Source organism: Populus euphratica, unplaced genomic scaffold (assembly GCF_000495115.2).
Source record: "Populus euphratica unplaced genomic scaffold, PopEup_1.0 scaffold7.1, whole genome shotgun sequence".
Taxonomy (NCBI): Eukaryota; Viridiplantae; Streptophyta; class Magnoliopsida; order Malpighiales; family Salicaceae; genus Populus; species Populus euphratica.
The window spans coordinates 171,347-194,311 of NW_011499871.1; the positions used below are offsets into that span (position 1 = coordinate 171,347).

General features: G+C 29.6%; 3 protein-coding genes across 8 annotated transcripts; all 3 read right to left on the bottom strand.

Annotated features, from left to right (window-relative positions):
* Positions 1 to 183: 183 nt before the first annotated feature.
* LOC105127405 (uncharacterized) lies at positions 184 to 830 on the bottom strand. The gene is made up of 2 exons (XM_011028677.1): positions 571 to 830; positions 184 to 447 (listed from the first exon to the last, which is right to left on the bottom strand). The coding sequence occupies exons 1-2, from the start codon at positions 610 to 612 to the stop codon at positions 184 to 186; spliced, it is 306 nt and encodes a 101-aa protein (XP_011026979.1). The 5' UTR covers positions 613 to 830.
* A 10,478-nt stretch (positions 831 to 11,308) lies between these two features.
* Positions 11,309 to 12,879, bottom strand: LOC105127206 (uncharacterized). Of its 6 annotated transcripts, none has more exons than XR_842588.1 (5): positions 12,688 to 12,879; positions 12,517 to 12,578; positions 12,193 to 12,236; positions 11,792 to 11,951; positions 11,309 to 11,641 (listed from the first exon to the last, which is right to left on the bottom strand). XR_842588.1 is itself a non-coding variant. In XM_011028404.1 (5 exons), the coding sequence occupies exons 2-5, from the start codon at positions 12,566 to 12,568 to the stop codon at positions 11,468 to 11,470; spliced, it is 381 nt and encodes a 126-aa protein (XP_011026706.1). In that variant the 5' UTR covers positions 12,569 to 12,578; positions 12,698 to 12,879; the 3' UTR covers positions 11,309 to 11,467. The 6 variants fall into 6 exon arrangements, 5 of the variants coding, with proteins under 5 accessions (XP_011026706.1, XP_011026703.1, XP_011026705.1 ...); XM_011028404.1 differs by having other exon boundaries at positions 11,838 to 11,951; positions 12,520 to 12,578; positions 12,698 to 12,879; XM_011028401.1 differs by having other exon boundaries at positions 11,838 to 11,951; positions 12,698 to 12,878.
* A 3,318-nt stretch (positions 12,880 to 16,197) lies between these two features.
* LOC105127207 (uncharacterized) lies at positions 16,198 to 17,212 on the bottom strand. Its single transcript, XM_011028405.1, has 3 exons — positions 17,088 to 17,212; positions 16,636 to 16,928; positions 16,198 to 16,426 (listed from the first exon to the last, which is right to left on the bottom strand). Exons 1-3 carry the CDS (start codon positions 17,151 to 17,153, stop codon positions 16,342 to 16,344), a joined length of 444 nt encoding a protein of 147 aa, XP_011026707.1. The 5' UTR covers positions 17,154 to 17,212; the 3' UTR covers positions 16,198 to 16,341.
* Positions 17,213 to 22,965: the final 5,753 nt, after the last annotated feature.

The following is a 22,965-nucleotide window of genomic DNA, read 5'->3' on the forward strand; positions in this document are numbered from 1 at the left end:
AACCATCTAGGTGGTGGCCAAGTGGTAAGGACTTGGGATCAAGGGGTTTGCTCCCTCTGTGGTCTCAGGTTCGAGTCCTTAGTTGCTCATATGATGGCCACTGGAGGCTTACATGGTCGTTAACTTCAGGGCCCGTGAGATTAGTCGTGGTGCGCGCAAGCTGACCCGGACACCCACGTTAATCTAAAAAGTAAGATCAGCAGCTTTACCGAAATCCTTCTCTTCTCTCGCTTTCAGGATCTTGAAGATGATATTGAGGCGAAATTGAACTTTGTCACTTGCAAGAGATATAAGTTCAGTCTCCTTTTTGAGCTGATCACATGCTGATTCAATCTCAACAAACCTTTCTCTCATTTCCTTTTGCCCTTGTCTGATACTTACTTGTTGCTTACCAATCTCTTCCATCTCTGCTTTCAGCCTCTTTATTTTTCTATTTACTCTTCTTTTCTGGGAAATATGTGTTTTACCAAATAGATACATTTATCGTAAGAGAAAACAAAAACATCAATATGAATTTGAATTTCAAGAACAAAGATTATTTCGACAGCGAAAACATAGAAGTACCCATACCTCACGATTTTCGGAATGCTTTGTGTACTTGCTTGACACCATTGATAATCCTCTCTTGGCTTTCCAGCTAGTGCCCACGATTGTTGGCCAGAACTAGTTCCCTCTTGTAGGGGCTGACATTTTATAGACAGAAGATGCACATGACCCCGCTAAGAAAGCACTGATATGTTGCTGTTGACAAGTTCTAATTGGACAAAAGATCTTGAAGCGTTGATTAAGTATGGTAGTCTTCGGACCCAAGTTAGATGTTACGAGCAAGATGACGATAGTTCTCACAATTTGTCAATTTGACAGTTGGGAATCGCGCGACAGTCGACTCTTCTCTCAATACCAAGATTACGCGGTTTCACCGTTTCAAATAGTAACGTATTGTAATTGCAGGCAATCCTTGTTCCCCTCACTTGTAATTTCCGATGCACACAAGTGTAGTAGATCCAGAAAAGAAAATTAATCTTAATTAATTTATAAATTGATTTGAGAATATTTTTTATTATCAAATTAGAAAACACGCAAATATAAACAGAGAAATTGACATGAAGGGTGAGACGAGACCCTTTTCCACAAATGGCAAGCAAAATTTCTATTTGATCTCTCAAGATTTAATTTCTTTTTTTTCCATCCCTATTCCTTTATGTTATTATATTTTAGTTCTAAACATCATTTTACCATGTTTTTGTCCCTAAAAGCTGAGTAAAGATAGAAAGAATCGTTGGAAAAATTAAAAAAAAAACTTTTAAGATGACAAGATTCTAATCACCTGTAACTTTAATTTTTGTATTTATAAATTTATTTAAAAAAAATCAAAAGAGATGATTCATTTTTAATTAGAGTTTTTAAAATCGGTCCAGTGATTGACCCGGCTCAAGGCCCGAATTACTAGTTTTGCCAAGATCATCGGTTTTTGACCGGATCACCGAGTCAACTTTATTTTTTAAAAAATTAAAACAATATTATTTTTGTTAAAAAAATAAATAATTAACGAGTTAGAACCAGTTTTTTAATTGGATATTAACAGGCTTTTAACTTTTCTTAATTTTTTAAACTAAATCTAGTTTTAACCCCATCAGTTAAATTCTAAGTCGATTTGTTGAATTGATCAGGTTTCAAAACTATATTTTAAAAAGATATAATGAAAGAAAGTACTTTTTTTTTAATATAAAAATGTCACTGCTTCAAAACAAGTTACTGTTGGAGTAATCACTGCAGCGAAGCAACAACTAGTGAAATGCATGTAAGAGACCGGCCAATGAGCTCACAAACATTTGGTTAAGAAGAAGTTCATACAGAAGCAGTTGTCTTCAAAGAACGTGGACCTGCAGAAAATGATTTCCCAGCATCATGGCTCTTGGGGAGAAGCCGGCCCTGAACTTCTTCCCCATTGATTCCTCTCGTAATGTTCGATAACCAAGTACTGAAATTCACGTGAAAAGAAAAAAAAAAAAAAAAAAGGAATCAGCGGCAGCATCTTGCAATTGTTTGAAAAATGTCAATGGGAGCAAGCTGTTATCTATAAAGCTTAAGGGTATTTCCACAGGATTAATGTTAAACTAAATAAGACATGGATAGCCGAAAAAGCATATAAAGCTAGAAGATTAGAGTACAACAATATGTGAAAAATACATCTTATGGCAGTTAAAATATGATACAGTATAAACTTCGGAAAAGAAACATATTTTAAGCCTTCCGGAAGCAACAATTACTGCAGGAGTTTTAACCAATTTCAAATTTGCTTGTCATACCATAGAAAGCTCTGTCAGAGAAACACAACAGAATAGTTACTTGAACTAAGAAAAATTAGAGCATCCATATACTTGATCTATATTTAGAGCATCCATATACTTGATCTACAACAACACTGTTGTAGCTTTCCCTCTGAACACTGCAGGAGGTCTCCAGTAGGGTTCGCACAAGTCTCAAATGAAGTCCCCGACTTCCCTCTCAAAACGCCTTGTATTTTTCTTCACTGGCAATTATTCAAGCAATCCTTTTACAGATGAGGAGGGCACCACAGCTTGTTGAGCAGGCTTATTCATGCCACTTGCGAGTTTGGCCAGCATTTAAAAATTTTCATATAAACCGTTAGCATCTTGGTCCATTCATTCATTAATATAATGAATCCATCATACTTGCCATAATCCAATTTTTAAATAAATAATAAAAAAATAAATTAATAAAATTTTTTTAAAAATAGGGTTAAAACAACACAAATTTGAAGTTCATGAAAGAAATTATCAAATTTAAGGGTAGTCAGAAATTGAAGAATTAATAAGTTTAAGAATTTAATTAAAATTTAAATTAGTTTAATCAATGAAATCAAAAATTTAATTAAAAAATTAATAAGTTTGTGGACTTAATTAAACTTTGATTTACTAAATTAAATAAATTCAGGGATTTAATTGAAATTAATTCAAGGGGCAAAATTAAAATTAATTGATTAAGGGACCCAATTGATACATTTCAAAACATCAGGGACCAATCTATAATCTGTCATTTTCCATGCCAAATGACGCCGTTTTGGATCCTTCTGTTCATCATCTGCTTGTCGAAGACCGGTTCAACAGGGGAAAATCCAGCAGATTATGGCCACTACACCCACGATGCAGCCATGATCTCTCGTCTCCACGATGCCCACCATTTATGGAGGCAGGAACACCAGACCTTCTCTGGCTTTATAAAAGCCAGAGAAAGGCCTCAAAAAATGGGGGGGAATTGGACTGAAAACGAGAGGAAAAAACCAGAGAAGAAAAACCCAGAACACAGAGGAAGAAGAGCAGGGAAAACAGGCCAAGAACCAGAGGAAAACGGAGGGGAAGATTAGGAACCGAAACAAAAAAAAAACACACAGGGGACAAAGAAAAATAGAGACGAACAGGGAGGAACGAAACAGAGGGGGAGGTGAAGTTTTGGCCAGCCACCACACCTTCGTATATCATCGTCGTCGTCCAGACTAGCGCTAGCCTTGTCTCCGGTGGCACCACCTCCTCCCCCCTCCGAACAGACGGACGCGAAGGAGAACAAGGGAGTAAACACAGAGAGGATGTAACACCGGGAACACAAGACGCAAGAACAGTGATAAAAACGAGCAAAAACAGAAGGCCATAAAAGAATGAAACGCACACAAAACAGGGGACACACAAGAAGAAACCAAGCAGAGAAAACCAAAAACAGAGGTGAAGCGAAAGAAAGAAAAAGGCAGAGGAAGAAAGCAACTTGCCGACCAGTCCTCCATCACGTCTCCGTCTCCCTGCCTCCAAGTAAGTCTCTCCGGCTTTGCAAGATAATTCATGCAAATTTAATAACATTGTGCCTGTAGCGGGTAAAACTGCTCGGGTCACAAGCCACAGACAGGCTAGCTCAATCCTAAAAAATAAAAATATAAAAATTTATATATATAAATTTATTTTTATTTTATTGATGTTAGAATAAGGAATATAAATATTAATTCAAATTTATTTTATTATATTTTATTTAGTCATACAAAAATAAAAAATTGTGTGTGTAAAAATAATTTTTTTTTATTTTTTCTATTAATATTAGAGTCAAGAATAAAAAAATATTAATTTAAATTTATTTTGATTTTATAACTATATAATATTTACCAACATTAGAGTTGAAAATATTCACTAATATTAGAGTCAAGAATATTATAAATAAATTATTATAACATAAACTAATATATTTAACAATTTACAACAAAACTAATAATACAGTCTGTTTAGACAAAACATTTAAAATACAATTTTTAGTAATTATAATAAATAAAATGTTAAATTTTTTTTTTTTCATAATAATTTTTAATACAAAAATTGTGTGTGTAAAAATATTTTTTTTTTATTTTTTCTACTGATATCAGAGTCAAGAATAAAAAAATACTAATTTAAATTTATTTTGATTTTATAATTATGTAATATTTACCAACATTAGAGTTGGAAGTATTTATAATTAAATATTTTAAAATTAAAAATATTATAAATAAATTATTATAACATAAACTAATATATTTAGCAATTTACAACAAAACTAATAATACCGTCTGTTTTAGACAAAACATTTAAAATATAATAATATTTTTTTTTCACATAATTAATCCTAAATCATAAAATTTCTATTCATCATTTAAGATTTTTAATAATTATAATACTAGAATTTTTTAAATAAAATTAATTCTCATTAAAAAATAGAATGCTAAATTTTTTTTTTTTTCATAATAATTTTTAATACTACTGTAACATCAGATCAGGTATGACAATACTCAATATACAAGAAAGCAAAAGTAGTAATAATAATAATATAAGAAGAAGAAAAAACGCAGTTTCCAACCTTGTTATGAGCAATGCCAGCAGAACATGTAAATTGGAATCTCCTTTAAGACTTCCATCCTATATTCTGCAATAGATGAGGGCCCCAGAAACTGGTAACTTGTCTTGGTGATTGAAATCACTCCTACGTAACCACTGGCTCACATTTTCTGGGGCATGATTTCCATTCAGACTCAGAGTCAAATCGAAGATGGAAGCGCATTCAAGCAAACACGGAGAATCAGTCATTCAGAAGTACAAAAGATTGTCGGCTAAAGTGCAGAATTGATGTGAAAAAGGCTTAGCAAAAATAGCATTTTTAAGGTTTCTGAAGAAGATAAAGCCAGTAGAAGATACCATATATAAATAATAAAGTTTTAAAAAAAAATTAAAACTTTTTTATTTTATATTAAAAAAATAATACCTTCTTTAAATAATTAAATCAAAAGGATTTTTTTATCTTTTATGAAACAAAAAAACAACTTATAATTTCATGTTAAAAAATAAAATTTTCTTTTGATTTTTAATATTTTATATTTAAAAAAGATTAAAAAACATGGCTAGGAAAATAAGTTTAAAAAATATCTTATATTGGGAAAAAAAAACTACCCTAATAAAAATAAATATCTCAAAAAAAAAAGAAGAAGAGAGAACTCGGAATTAACAAACAACAATTCTACCTTAAAAACATGAATTTAACTTAAATTAAAATTAGAATATAAGGAAATCTGGTTCACCTCCTTAATCATTTACCTTATGTAATTGTCACTGCAAATACTTTTTAATAGATCCAAGTCGCTGTCAAAATCTTATAACACGCCCAACCACAAACCGATGAGGTGTTATCTAACCACAAACCGAAGATCTTACGGATATGTTTTCCAAAAATCTTATTTTTAAGATAATTACAAATATTTTATCATGAATTTTAATTTTATTTATTTTATGTTTATTTTTTACTTCACCATACTTGATTTGAGGCATTAGATAAAAATATTTATATTTAGTGTCAATTACCTATTTATTATTAACTATTATTACAGTAACTACTAAATTAATAGACTAAAGCATCAATAACCCTTTTAAAAGCATGTGTTTAGTGTTACGATAACAATTATTTTTTAAAATTATTTTTTATTTAAAAATATATAAAAAAAATATTTATTTAAAAAATATTTTTAACACTAATATATAAAAAAAATAAAAAAATATTTTAACAAAAAAATCAAAATATTTTAAAACATATAATGAACCACATTCCAAAACAACTAAGCAAGTAAATTATACAGCTTTTGTACTTTTACTTCTGATTATGTCCTTTCACTTTTATGTAACAGGAGAATCAAATCAATGTATATATATACTATCTATCTGACACGTGTTTCATTATAGGTTAGAATTTTTTTAAAAAAATAAATATTTAGATTTTTTAAGTTGTTTTTTATATAAAAATTAAAAAAAAAATTATGTATATATCCAATAAAATAAATTAAGAACTATATCCATTAATAAATAAAAGTAATCAATGATAAAAATTATAAAATTAAAAGTCAGATTTATATCAAAATATTCAGCTTTATAACTCGAATATTTGACATGGTTGTATTTAACAACTTTGCACATAAAATTGATTTTTGTTTAATTAAATGATAATAAACATAGACATACTTGAAATTGATAAAATAAAATAAAAGATAAAAAAAATATTATGTAAGGTTATACATATTAAAAAATTTATCTAAAAATAAATATTTTTCATTTTTAAATAAATTTTATTTATACAAAACTTAAAAAAAATTATAAATGAATTAGAAAAATCATACAAAATAATTAAAAATAATTTTTATTTAAAAAAATTTAGATAAATAAAATAAAAAAGAGAAGGAGATTTATTTTACATATAAATTTAAAAATTATTTAGAAAAAATACATATAAAAAAGGAATTAATTAAAAGATATTTTTTTTTTAAAAAAAAAGAAAAAGAATAGGCCCTACTAACCTAACAAGCTTGACCTATTTAGCAAGGGCCCGCACAAGGGGCTGTAAGAGAAGATCTACATGATTGGACACTTTTTTTTATAAGATGGTTTTAAAAAAGGTTAGATAACACCTCATCTGTATTGTCCAGTTTCCAACCACTATATGTTGATTGGAAAAATGAGCCAAAAGTTTTTTAGACCTAAAAGCTGAATTTTCAACTAGTCTTTTATCCAAAACATCTGAAGCAACTTAATAAACTCATTCATGGCCTTAGAAAACAAAAAAAAAAAATCTCAAAATCCAACATCAATCTAAAATAAAAAAATCTTAAATAAACTCGTGTTTTTCTAGGCAATTTCAAAAGGAATTGACACCAATTTTCATTGTTCTGTGGTTGGAATTGATGTCAACAAATATTTTATTTTTAGCATCATATTCAAAAAATTTATCTCTTATCTCTTAAACCAAAGGCTAAAAAATTAAGTAAAATAAACTTTGGGATCAAAATTGATTTTGCCTTTTAATTTTGAAAAATAAAGGGATCCAATATCTATAATTTTAAAAGTATATGAACTATAATAAAAATTTTGATCCCCTATCTATAATTTTATAAAGCCACCTATTTTTTTGTATTTTTTACTCTAGTCTCCCATCTTTCAATTTCATTCTCCTCTAATAATTTGGCCAAATTAAAAAAATAATAAAGATAACAAAAAAAAGAGCATTCTGAATCGTCCACCCAAAATGACATATAAGGGAATCCATAATGCATTATGCATAATGGATCCACTATGCAATTTAGATTATTACATAATATACTATTGTTAATAACATATACACCTAGCTACCTCCTTTCTTTTTTTTAATATAAATATATATAACCCTTCATTATTTGACCGCCTTTTTTTCTTTCATTTTCTCCCATTGAATTATGTATACAAGAAAAATATTGATCAAATTATTTTGAATTTTTTATGTATTTCAGTATTTTATACTTTTATTGCTTGATTGAAAATATAATCTTATTGAATGTGTTTCTTTATTTTTATTTTATTGATTAAGTCTTTACATATATATATATATATATATATATATTTGATTTTAAGATTTGTATCTTTTTTTCCTTTTTCAAGCAAATTTTCTTTCATAAAGTCAATTCTTTTGTATATGTTTTTGAAATGAATAATATGAAAAAAGTTAAAGATAATTAATAGATACTTGATCTATATTTTTAGAAAAAAAAATGAATTTTACATAATAGTAAATGGATGAAGCATTACTAATCAATTGATAAAACACAAAAGAAGATTTTAGTAGGAATGAAATTAACAAAACACTAAGAAAGTCAACACTAAGTAAAGTGTATCAAATGAAAAATTAGGGTAACTAACAATAACAACAATCAATCTCATATAAAAGAGGGATAAATTGACATTTATGTTGATATTCTAGAAGATATATTGCAACATTCTAATTGTACAAATAAAGAATAATAAATTTTTAAGGATAAATTATTCATCCTTGACAAAAAAAAAATTAAGATTCATTACTTTAAAGTGTTTTAACAAGTAAATATCATTCTTGTTTTAATTTAAACATAATTTATTTAAGCATCTTTTTTTCTTGAGTTTATAGATTTAAACATGTGTAATCTCTAGTTTTTCATATGACATCTTTAGTTTAGCATGCCTTTACTTGCTTATTGTTAAGCCAAAATATTTATTTATAAATATTATTGGCTATTGTTTTTTATAATTTATATCATGTTTTTTACTTAAGAATTGGTTTTTCTAACCAATATTGCTTCAGCAAATACTACTTTGATAATGAAGATTCTATTATTACCTTTTATGGTGCGTAGTGAGAAACTTAAAAATTTAAATAAATTAAACTTTAAAAGGTAGCGACATAAAATGTTGATTTATGTGACCACCTCAAACTTGGTTAAGTTCTTGTAGGGAAAATGTTAAAGTTGACAAATAATAAATTTAATTTCATTATATAGTAGCTTTGGATGTATGGAATTATAATAATTTAGTGTGTTAAAAAAATACATTTTGAATAGATTAAACTATACACAATGTGATGTGTATAATTCAATCAAGAATTCAAAGGCACTTTAAAAAGCTTTTAACAAAACGTTTAAGGTTGAAATTGTTATTATGAAAAGATTCATAGTCAGTAAATTTTTAAATCTAAGGATGATATCAAAGTTATATGGTCAAATTTCTTCATGTATACAACATTGTTCACATGTATATAACTATTTGCATATACAAAAAGTCAGTGTAGTGTAGTGAATAGATACAATCTAGTAAGTTTTGTTCAAGAAAATTGAGTTTTATTTGAAATCGTTTGTGATTCTTTCAATCTTTGTTGAGAACTTACTTAGTGAAGATATTATTTATATAATACTATTTTTATATATGATATAGTTCATAAATAAAATAATGATAATTGAACAAATCATAGTGAACAAAATAAGGATTAGCAAAGTAACCTAAGAAAAGAAATACTTGTTAAAGCCAATATCAATAAGATTGATTTCCTTGTTAATGAATTTTTAAAAATAAACTTGTTTGATGTTTTTAAAGTCAACCTGATTATACAATCTTGAACAGTGATGGGTTGATACTAGTGCTACGAGATATATATACGCTGAGAAGATGATGTTTTTCACTTGCAAAGAAGTGGATGGAGAAAATCTATATATAAATAACCCATCAACTTTTAAGGTATTAGGTGTTAGAAAGTTCTTACTGAATATAACATTCAGAAAGCCTCTATTCTTCAATAATGTATTATATGTTGTTAACATTATGAAACTTATTGTCTGGCTTATTATGGAGCAAAAAATAGTTTTAAGATGGAATTTAAAAGTGATAAATTTATATTATTCAAGAGTGATATTTTTATAGGAAAAAAATATATATTTGTAATGGTCTCTTTAAAATGAATGTAATGACAATTATAATAATAATAATAATAAGTTTGCTTCTTCCTATTATTTGCTTGATTATTATGATTTGTGACATGACATATTAGATCATATGAATTATAATTCTATGTAAATGTTAATAAATCATGAGTTATTATCACGTCTAATTTTTGAAATAAATTATAAATATAAAATTTATGTAGAATGAGAATTCACAAAACTTAATTTTTAAACAATTAGAAAAATTAAGATTAATTAATTTAAAGTGGTTTAATAATTAAGTATCTTGTTTTAATTTAAGAATAGTTGAATTAAACCTGTTTGTTTTAAGTTTATAGATTTAAACAGTGTAAATTATAGTTTTTTATAGAATATTTTTTGTTTAGTATGTTTTTGGAATGAGAAGCTGCCAACTCATGCTAATTATTTTTAAACTACAATTTTATTATGATAAACTATAAATATATTTGCGTGTGTGTGCAACACTTTGATCTACAGCTCCATTAACAATGGAAGAAACACTTTCGTTTGTTGGAATTTGTGGCATCCTAACGGAGTCCTTATTGACAAATATATATGGCATGGGGTTGTTTACGATCCCTGTGTTTCTATTCAAGCCAAGTTGTATGTATGAAGTGGTTAAGGGGTTTGATTGAGGGTGGCCTCCTGCCGGATCTCGAAGTCTTGTCCAAATATTTCAAGCAGTTTTATGCGGTTCCGTGGTATATCTGATTCTCTGTTATTTGGTGCCCACCTCCACTGGTACCTTTTTCTGTGAAAAGAACATGGGAGGCTACGAGGCTTAAAAGACCTAGCTAGGGTGGGACTAGGCTTTATCTCATGGCTTGCGGATTTGCAGTGCTTCATGATAGATTGTCTGCAAGGCAAAGGCAACTCAAATGGTGAAAGTCATTGAGTGATGACAAGTGTTTCTTTGGCAACAGTTCTCCAGAATGCGGAGTTCACTTGTTCTTTTCTTGTCATATAATCCTACCACGAATAGTATTCTTCGTCTGTAAAATGAGCAAAGGCAAAGGGGAGATTGGCAGGTGGAGTTCCAGTACTGTGCAAAAGTTATATAATTTGCAAAAGAAGTCCTTTTAAGTATATAATTCTTAGATTGTGTAGGCTGAAAGAAATAGAAGAATACACAAAAAATTATTTTAATAGCAGCCAGTCCATTGTTAATCGGATTTGCTTGGATGTCAGATGTGAAGTGTTATCCGTTCACTCAATGCAGTTGAAAGCATGTAATGCTCTTGATGTGCGAGATATATCCCTGGGCTTGCAACGAAGTTTCTTCAACTCCTTGATGGATTGAGGCTTTTGCAATAGCTTAGTTCTCAGCTTTGGTAGATTTTTCTCTTCCTTCTGTTTGATTAATGAATTTTTCATCTTTCAAAAAAACAAAAAATACTATGAGCATGAAGTCCAAAAAAAAAAAACTATGAGTATGAAAATGTTGAAAACTGACACAAGCAAGTTTCCACCGTTGTTAAACTCTTCATGAAGCAGAAGAAATATGCCTGATCAATTCCTGAATTATTGAGAGATTGTTAAATATATGTAGACGAACAGTGAAACTCATAGGACAGCTATTCAAAAAACTAGGAGTATGAAGTCCAAAAGTTAGGGAGTTTTAGAATAGAACAGTACAACCGTCTACTGACATGAAAATTATCATTTGAACATCATCTCGTACAAAATTTGAATTCGTCTGTCAACCATCTTGCTGCGATATTTCAAAAGAGAGATGATGTCTACAGGTTCTTTTGTTTCCGACATATAGACATCCCAATTGGAACCTCCTGGACATGAGATAGCAGATTCCAGCTCGAGTTCATCAGATCCAAGCTGCAAATAATATATATATATATATACACACATACACAGAAAACCAAACACCAATCATTAATTAATTAGGTTTTAGACGCGTGCATGATGAATTCTTAATTTAAAATCACATCAAAAGGTAAAAATGCTAAAAAATTTGGATTACACTACTTTAAGGGAAAGGGTAAAACGATCGAACTAGGGGAGAGAGATGAACCATCAGCTGATGCAATAAGTTATCCATGAGATTTTCTTGGTTTTCCACTATGTTGCTCAGCTGTGCGGTTACTTTATCAAGATTCTTCGAGTCTTGCTTCAGCCCTTTCATTTTCTGCAAAACGAGAACGAAACAAATATTAAAAAAAACAAAAAAAAAAACAAAAAAAAAAACAAAAAAAAAAACAAAAAAAAAAACAAAAAAAAAAACAAAAAAAAAAACAAAAAAAAAAACAAAAAAAAAAACAAAAAAAAAAACAAAAAAAAAAACAAAAAAAAAAAACACAGCAATTCCTATTAATTTTCGCCGGAGTTTCCGTTAATTAATAAGGGGGAGAGAGGGGGGTGTTCTTTACCTTAAAAGCCTTAGCATGCTCCCCGTCACTTTTCCTCTTCTTTCCTAATAAGTACAAGGAGAAAATGAAATGTGGAGTTAAAAAGAGGTGAACAATATTCATGAGATGGTAGATTATTCCCCAAAACTCTTGCAACAAGATCTACGCACGGCTTGATCCAGGAAAAACTATGAGAATTTCGGTATTAGTGAAGGAAAACCGGTCACTTTTTGAGAGCCAGCATGGTTTCCCACACTGATGTTGCAAATGAAACCTAGCTACATCCAGGATCAACAAAACACGCATACACCAATGAGAAGCTATAAGCACTAATCAAACTTTACTTACTATTTATCTTGGGTTTTGAGGAGAGAGTTGGCAAACCATGACTATCCATTGAATACAATCTGCAGATCAAATAAGACCAGTGGTCAGTTTAGTTAATACGGCATAACCTTAGAAAGGTTTATATAGAGAATTTTTAGGAATGATTCGAGTAATCGCGCGACAACACACCGTGCAGCACGATTTGGGTAGCCTGGTCTGACTTGAACTCTCTATAACTTCCGTTTTCTCTTCTCACTCAAATTATTGAGCTGCTAGAGGGAGAGAAATAGGAGATGTGAAGGAAGAGAGGGCAGCTGAAATTGGTGCCGGAGAGAGAAAACTAATCAATACGTGAGACCAAAAAAAAAATTTAAAACAGATTCCCTGGGGCATACAAGATATGGCAATGGTTCTCGTTTTTATTTTTTTATGGGCTAATGAAGTTAGATGTTTATAAATTATTTATTTAATTATTATTATTATTTATTAATTAATAAAAAAATAAAATATTTAATATATATAAAGTATATATATGTATATTAAATGATAAATATCATTTGCATATATATATGTGTGTGCGCGCGCACGCGCGTGTGGTGTGTGTTTTATGTCAATAAAGTATGTACATATGATATATTATATTGTATTAAGAAAGTCTAAATTATACAAATATATTTATATAATATAAATACATATTTCAAGTTAAATTCAGTCAGGTTTCAGGTTGAGTTTAACAATATACATATTCTATTTGTTATTTATCAAGTCTAAAAAATATTAATTTTTTTTGGTTATTATCCATCAAGTTTAAATTAAATTATTATCTTTAAGTGATATGTTTACTTAGATAAATGAGTGAATTTCTTTACCATTAAAAAAGAAAATAAAACTCATTATTAGAAAAATAATATGACAATTAAAATAAGCATAATAGAAAGAAATAGAAATTACTCATGTTTTAAAACAAACTAGATTTAATGATAAAAGAAAATGATAACCAAAATGTGCATTTATGATGAAATTGCTATCTTTTATTCACAATTATGTTAGATTTTAACTTTGTATTAGTATAAATATTGTTCTTGACATGTGATTGGTTTAATTATTTACTTTATTATTAAATATAAAAAATAACTCAATGATTGAGTAAATCATAATTTAATTATATTATCTTTTAGAAATTAATTATTTTTTGTGATGATTACATATATTTTTTAACTTGATTTTGATGACTAGAGAAATTCCTATTTGAAGTTAGTTCAATAAAACTAATGTTCATTATATAAACTAGTGAGAATAATTATTTTTATTTATTTATTTAAAAAAATACAAGTTTGATGGCAATATATGTGAAAGGTAAAATAAGTTTTCTGTATTTATTTTATTCTAACAAATAGAGTATATAAATATTCACTCTATCTTATATGTAACTTTCAATTACAACTTCATCTCATTTTTTTTTTATCTTAGTTGTATTCATCTATTTTAAAATAGTAACTAAATGTTACTTTGTTTCATTCATAACAAGAATATCTTTTAATATTTTTAGTTTTATAAAATACCAAAAACTTCCTAAGGTTATTTTCAAATAATTAATAGAAAATTAGTTTTAAACTTTTATACGCAAACAGAAATGTATTTAAATAAAAGTTAGTTCATCCACAACAAAGAATGAAGTGAAAGAAATATAGTACTGTCTTTACTTTCATTCGATAAAATATGATTAAGGAGAATTCAGTTTCTTAATTATATCAAATTTTCTTTTATATAGTTTTTAGATTATAAAGATTATTTATTTTATTTTTCATATAGAATTATTTCTTTATGGTAAAGTGATCTAGTGGTTTTTCTCAGATATCGTGAACTTTTGTATCAAAAAAAATTTAATGTAATTATTAAATGGAAGATAGTAAATTTAACCATACCCACGAATGATTAAGTGAGAATAACATAAAAATTGACGGGGGACAGTAATTAAGGAGAATTCAGTTTCCTTACCAACCACAAAGATTGAAACCAGCTCTTCATCCGGCGTGAAGATGACATGAAAGATCTTGTAAAAGAGATAATTAAATTGGACAAGATTTTGGGAGTTGATCTTTAATAATTAGAATCACCGAAAATTCTGCAATGTCTATTGGCCGCCGAGTTGCATAAGGCAACTTGGTTTCAACTGTTAACGCTATTCTTCATGGTTTCACAAAGCTATTTCATCCAATTTCTAAAACTTTTTATTCATGTTTACAACCATGGCCAACAAATATGGGTCTAGTACCAGTAAGAAAAGAAAAGGAAAAACAAACTGTTCATGAAAGATTGAAAACATTCGTTTTGGTTGTTGTGCAATATTTATGGTCAAAATAAATAATAAATATTAATTTGTAATAGATAAATCATGAATGGAATGAAAATAAAAAATTAATTAAAAAATAATAAGTAATTAAGTTAATTTATCAAATTTATGATTTGAATCATGAAATTAGAATAGCTTTATAAAAAATAAAATATTTAATTCTAGATAAATTAAATATAAATGGAGAAAATTAAAATTAAAAAAACACTAAAATGAATAAATGATGATATGCTATTTAGCTACTCTAATAAGTTTATCACTACTTCGATAGCTTTGATTTTGAAAGTGTCATGTCATTATTTATATGAAGGGCAAACAGTAGCAATTCTGAATATGAAAGACATTTCCAAAATTAGTTCAATCGGGTGCCACAACATTTGATAGTAGCAGTTATTCTGAACCAAGATTTAAATCTAGCTATGTTTTGGAATATCGAAAACTATCTAAATTCAAAATTCAAAATTATCAGATATAAAACTTAAAAAATACGGAATATCCAAGTATAAGAAAAGGACTATTGTTTTGGATTTTCCTGAAGACAACCGAGTATATTTTTTGGTCTGGGGGCAATGGAATTGCAGTGGTGAAGTATATAAAACGCTGTGGCAACAAGGAGATCATGCAACTTTCGCCAGCACTTTGGATGTTTACATATATTGGAAACGTTATGTCAATGCAGACTAGTGAAACCGAGTGAGAATCGAAGATGGGTAAAAATACAAAAGAATACTGAAGGAAAGGAAACAACGAGTTTGATTGTCTTGGTCTGCTGAAGAGCTATATTTATTTAAATCTAAGTGTGTCGATGAGAAATAAGATGCCACGATTGATTAGGTCTTTACCACCGGCCTGCTTCGCAACGATCACTAGGGTGATGGTAGAGGTACGTAATGTCCCTCAGACCAGCTACCAAAACCGGTGGCCGTGTTCATGCCTTCATGGTGGTTTCCGTCCTAAGCTCAATAGGTGGGCAAGGATCAGTGGGTAGATTAATTTGATAACAATGGGTATATGATTAGGCGAAACTGTTGAGATACTAGTTAAATCCTAGTCCAAGAGGAATTCTTGATTAAAAAAAAAATTCCGTTAGACTATTAATTAAAAATTTAATTTATTTAGTTAATTAACATAAGATTATAATAGTTTGCGTTTATAATATCCATATAAAAATCAATGTGATTATATTTCAAGAGGGTATCGTTGAATGAAATTTTAAAAGATGAAATATTTGTGGTAAAAAAGAACGCACTGATGATCAATATTCATTTCAGATCACTGAAAGCTCATTAATTCGCCCTTGCCGTGATATTTTACCTGTTTGAGCGTACGTAGCTATAAAGAAGAAGAAGAAGAAGAAGAAGTACAATGCATATATATATATATTAAAGAGTTGAGTATCGTGATTAATTCGTAGTACAATAATTTGTATTTTCTTTGGCCAGGGTCAGAACAGGACCGTAAGATCAAATCATGGTATAATAAAACTGACACTAATTATACATAGTTCGTGCTTGATGATCCCCTCCTCTATGAAAAGCTTGCTTATGCTCACATTCTCCTTTCGCCATTAGTTCACTGCAAATGCAAGAGATTTAAGTCATAGAAAACGTAGTTAGTAATCGTATAACACGCATTAAGAAGCTAGTACAACCCTCCAAATAACTGCAGCTAGCTAGCTATGGTTTTTAGAGTGCTAATTAAATGTGGCATTGATGTGTGTGTGTGTGTGTGTGTGTAAACAGTAAGAACAGAGAAAAAGGGTGTAAGAGTTCGGAGCAACAAACCGCAAGGTTTGTGTAAGATGAGCGTCTTTGGCAGAATCATTATCTGCTCTGGCTTTCACTATTTGAAACATGAGATCAAGCCTGAGTTGATTTGCAGCACTCTGCCTGGAGATAAGATCGGTTTCGTCTTTTAGTTTCTTTGACTCTTTTCTTATTTCTTTAAATTTTTTCCTTACTTCCTTCTGCCCCTCTTTTACTCGTTTCTGTCCTTCCCTGATCTCAACCATCTTAGATGTAATCCCTCTGATCATGCAGCTTGTCCTGCGTGTCCCTCTCCTCATAACTTTTATTCTCTGTTTGCAATGTTGGTCCAAATCATGAATGATAGAAACTATGTTTACTAATTTAATACAACAATATGTGTGTGTGTGTGTGTGTGTGTGTGTAAAGGAAGGAAAAAACCAATAACTTATAGGCCAGTTAATTAAGAACACAAAGTAAAAGATAGATACCAGACACTTTCTTTGGGCTGCCTCCAGTTCCGGGTGTCCATGTTTCGAAGACATCTTCCTAGACATCTTGCTGAGGTTGAAACGCTGGCTGGCAACGTTTTATTCTTCACGCAGAAACGAACTAGCACACCCCAAGTACTTATAAAAGACCTCGGATCTTGACTTCATGCTAGCTCATAGGGTCCTTGTGCTTTTTAGTTCAAACAAGAGATGTTGTTTTTAACAGTGGATCCGATGCATAAAATATATAATTTAAGTTAAACCACATAAATGTAATTTTTATATCTTAAATATTCTATTTTTAAACTGTACACAGGAGAATGTACTTGATTAATTTTTAAAGTATTTTTTATTTAAAAATATATTAAAATATTTATTTTTAATTTTTAAAATATATATTTAAAATTGTTACAATAATTTAAAAAAATATAAAAAAATCTAAATTTTGCAAAACTCTTGTGCGGCCAACGCCCCTTTTTTCTATCATGTTACAGCTGAAGGCTGTCTTTCCGTTAACTGAAACCTTGATCCCAGGAGACAGAGGACATCCTTTTGCTCCATTTCTTGTCTCAATAATAATGAATAATTTACCTGCTCTGTGAAAGAATTAATTACGATAATTATAAATAACAAATTTCTTAATTGAATTTAATTTAAAGATTTTAATAGATTTTTACATTTAGAACTATTTTAACTATCAAGAATTAAATTTTAAATAAAAATGGTACAAAAATAAATCAAATGCTAACTTTTACAAGAAGAAATTAGGTTTTTTTTAATATTCATTTACCTATCTTTTTTTCAAAAAGGTTTTTGACGGATTAAGATTAAAGTAATAATGACAATATAAAAAACAAACTAATTTGATTTGATTTGTTTTAATATTAAATTGAAATTTAACAAATTTAACACTAATGTTAAATTTCAATTATAAAAAAAATGATTTCATATAGCATTTAAAGGCTAGCCATTAGAATTAAATTTTACTATTTGGCATTATACAATGAGTAGTATCAAAATGTCTTGCATCCTTGATCTTAGATGCCTTTCTACCAGCTCACGATTAAAGCAACTATTTTTTATATTTTATTCTCATAAACATACTGCTAAATTATTTATTTATTACACGATATCTACTGGGTTGGAATTAATTTTACTAAAAACGCCAAGTGTTATGAAAAAGAAAATGACATAATTATGTCACGGGGATATAGAAGTAGTGCAGAAACATTGATAGTGGATAAACATGTGATAAAGCATAAATAATGAAAATGATATATAAAAAGAAAGTAATGAAATATGTAGTGTATGGACAATAAAATTATGTGTTTTGAGGAATATATAGATATGTTACAGGAGACCTGGAAAATAATTAAGTTGAAAGTATTGGAAATGAACTAAAAAGAAAGTAATGATAAATGTGAACTGAATTTTTTCCTATTCTGTTTTAAATAATTAATTGTAACTAACTCTAACAGCTTAATGGTTACTTGTTGAAAAAGTATTTAACTGAAGATTGTTGTATTCATTGTTGTTGCTACTGTGTGAAGAAATAAACTTCTCTAACAGCTTCAGTGTTAACGTAAAGATTGGGCTGTTGTTATTCAATACTCCCTATTAAGATAAGACTCATAAAAATATCAAAGAGAATAAATGTTAAGAAGGTTCATCTTGAATATCAAATGATTAAAAAGAGAGAAGTCGAGAGCCATAGTAAAGATATCAACAAGCTGGTGTTTGAAGAAAACATGAAAAGTTCGCAGAATGCCTAACTAAATCTTCTCCCGAACCACATGACAATCAATGTCAATGTATTTGGTATGCTCATGGAAGACAGGGTTTGCTGCAATGTAAAGAGCAGCTTTATTGTCATAATAAAGTAAAGCAGTTTAAGGTGAAACATATAGATCCTGAAAAAGAGTGCGAAGTCGCACAACCTCACAACAAGTAGATTTTATTTCTCTGTACTTAGCCTCAGCAAAAGACATGGATATAGTGGTTTGTTTCTTTGATTTCTAAGAAATCAATGAATTGTCAAGAAAGATCCAATACCCTGTTACTAATCTTCTGAAATCCAAGCAACCAGCCCAGTCTGAATAACAGAATGCCTTCACTTGTAAACTAGAGATAACTGGAAAGAACAACCCTTGAGTAGGAGATGCTTTAATATATCACAGAATTCTAGTTGTTGCATCTCAATAAGGAATTCTAGGTTTGTCTATAAATTAACTTAATACCTGGACAACAAATGAAGTGTTAGGGCTGCTGTTAATGAGATAGAGTAATCTCCCAACAAGCCGTCAGTAGGAAGTAGATCATCTAAGATTAGGCCAGAATCCCTAGAGAATTTCACATTAGGTTCCATTGGAAGTTTTACAAGTTTCAAAGCCAACATACCAATATCTTCAAGAATTTCTAAGGCATATTTTCTTTGACAAATAAAGATGTTAAGCTCACTACAAACTATTTCTAAACCAAGGAAATATTTCAACTGGCCAAAGTCTTTTAGTTTAAAGTTATCATTAAGCAATTAGATAAACTTTGAAACTTTAGCTGAATTATCACTGGCAATAACTATATCATCAATATAAACCAATAAATCGATGAATGAACCCTCCAAAGTTCTTGTGAACAAAGTGTAATCAGCTTTAGACTGTAGAAACCCAAACTCGATCAGGGCAGAAGAGAATTTAGTAAACCACTACTTTAAAGCTTGCTTTAGGCCATAGATTGACTTATGTAGCTTGCATACTTTGGACTTACCCTATTTATTAAATCTATGAGGTAAGGACATGTAAACCGCTTCATCTAATTGTCCATGAAAAAAAAGGCATTATTCACATCCAATTGATGAAGATGCCACTTCTTTATAGCCGCAACTGCCAAAAGAGTTCTCATGGTGATGAGTTTAGCCACAGGAGAAAAGGTCTCATAATAATTCAACCCCTCACACTGATTATGCCCATTTGCAACTAACTTGGTCTTATACCTCTCTAAAATCCCATCAGATTTTAACTTGACTTTGTAAACCTATTTGCTCCCAATATCATGGTTTGAAGTAGGAAAATCAACAACAGTCCAGGTATCATTCAGTTCAAGAGTTTTGATATCATTATCCATAGCCCCACGCCACTCCCCATGTTTTACAACTTAGGTATAAGATATGGGCTCAACAAGTGCAGAGATAGAAAAACTAAAAAAAAAATTAATAGAAGAAAAATGATCATAGGAAAGAACTGAAGAAAGAGTATAAGGAATACCTGAAGCTGAAGACAAAGGTGCAGGGTCTAAAATGGAGGTTGCAATATGACAATAATAGCCATGCAAATATCTAGGTGTGTGTTTTACCCTAGAAGACTTTCTACTTGGCTGATGTATAAATTATAAATCAAATATTATACGTGGTTCTAAAGTAGAGGGCATGTTACTTGAACTAGAAGGCGAATAAGTGATAGAACTTAAAGGAAAAGAGTTGGAAAACAAGGGATCAAGTAAAGGAATGACTAATTTATGCAGTGAAATAGGTAAGGGTAGGACAAAATCAGTAGGAGGTATAAGATATAGGAGGTATAAGATATTTAAGTGCAAAAGAAAATATATTTTCATTGAACACAACATCTTTTGACACAAACACGGTATACAGATTTAAATCATAGAGTTTGTAACCTTTAATGCCAAATGGATAACCAAGAAATATGCAAGGCTTAACTCTAAGATCAAACTTATGTATATTGCGAAGAAGAGTATTTGTATAACAAATACAACCAAATACTCGCAAATAGGAATACAATGGAGAAGATTTAAATAAAGCTTCATAAGAAGATTTATTTTGTAGTACAGGAGTAAAAATCCTATTTATCAAATGTACTGTAGTAATAACACAATTCCTCCAAAATTATAAAATATAAATGTGACTGAAAATGAATGCATGTAGCCACATTCAAGATATGCTGGTGTTTGTATTCAATAGTTGAGTTTTGTTGTGGTGTTTCAACACAACTTAGTTGATGGACAATACCTTTTGATGTATAGAAACGACTCATGTTGAACTTAACTTCATTATCTGACTTTAAGGATTTGATTTTAGCATTGAATTGTGACTTCACCATATTAAAGAAAGCCTGAATATAAAATATAGTTTAAGACTTTATTTCTAAAAGGTGAATCTATGTAAATCTGGTATGATCATTAATAATGGTTAGAAAATATGAGGATCCACTAAGAGATTTAGTAGAAAAAAGGGTCCTAAAAATCATAATAAAGTAAATCAAAAGGTTGTGTAGAAGGAGATATGCCATGAGGAAAAGATAAACGATGTTGTTTAGCCAATGGACAAATGCTGCAAGTCTTATTAGATTCATGTAAAGCTTGAGGAATTATATAGGAAAGTAATTTCAAATAAGAGTCTGAAAGATGTTTAAATCTGTAGTGCCATAAGCTATTGTTGGCAGAGTTTACAGAGAAACTAGCAGAGGCTAAATCAGCGACTGCATGGTTGGACATGGATTTTGTAGAATTGACAAAAATAAAATTCTTAGCAAAACAGAAACTGGATTTTACAGCAAATGATATAAACCTCCAGCTTTTCTACCCACACCACTCTTTTTCCAGCTTGTAAAGTGCTAAACAAAACAGAATTTGGATAAGAAAATGATACAGCATTGTAGAGTTTTAATCAGTTTTCTAACAGAAGTTAAATGAAAAAAAAGGAATACAAAGCACATCATTCAAAACAAAAGATTCTAAAATCTTAATTGTACCAATATGAGTAACTGAAACATATTATCCATTGGGTAATCTTACCGATTTGGAAAAAACAAAAGTAATAGTTGTGAAAAATGATATGGAATAGATCATGTGATCTGTAGTACCAGTATCAATGATCTAAGGAGTTTTGACAAGATTTATGAGTGAAGACTGCTGAGTTAAAGATAAAGAAGATGTAAAAATAGAATGTTTTGAATCTAGAGTAGAAAGTTGAGATGTAATTGAAAAATCACCTACACTTATCATATTAATGGGAGTTTCACCTTGAATGGAAATTTTTTATTATTTATTGTTAAATGAAGAAACTTGGTTGACAGATGCGTCAAGTCTGAGATTGGCGGTTTAATAAGCTGCTGACATTGTTCATATGTAATGGGCGACTGAGGAGCAATATGTTCAGAAACTTGATTAACACTATAAAGTGCATTCTTTCCTTTGTTAAACTTGTAATCAAGTGGAAAGCCATGAATTCTGTAACATTTCTCCATAGTGTGACTATGAATACCACAATAAGAACATATAGGTCGATCTTTTCGAATATGAAAAGATTTGTTACCAGCAAAATAAGTTGGAGACACAATCTTTGTAAATAATACAGTGGTGTTTTGATTGAAAGAAAGACCTGATGAAGAGATCATATGTTGCCTCTCTTCCTGGATGACAAGTGAAAAAACTTTATTGATTGAAGGCAATGGATCAATCAATAGAATTTGACCTCAAACATGTGAATAACTTTCATTTAATACTATTATATTCAAAGCTCCACATGTGCATGTAGGAATTGGTTAGTGATTTCCTAGCTCATCTCATAATCCTTTCATAGTAGTAAAGTATGAACTGATAAAATTATTTTCTTGTGACAAACATGAGAGAAATTTCTAGAGATGAAAAATTCATAGTCTATTATGCTGAGAAAAACGATCATGAAGATCATTCCATATTTCAGATGCATCATCAATATAAATAATATTGTTAGCAATCTCTATTGAAATAAAATTGAGCAACCATGAGAGAACTATATTATTGCAACGAGTCTATGTCAAACCTTGAGAATCATAAAGATTGGATAGCGTAGGCCTTGCCATTAACAAAACTGAGTTTGTTCTTAGCT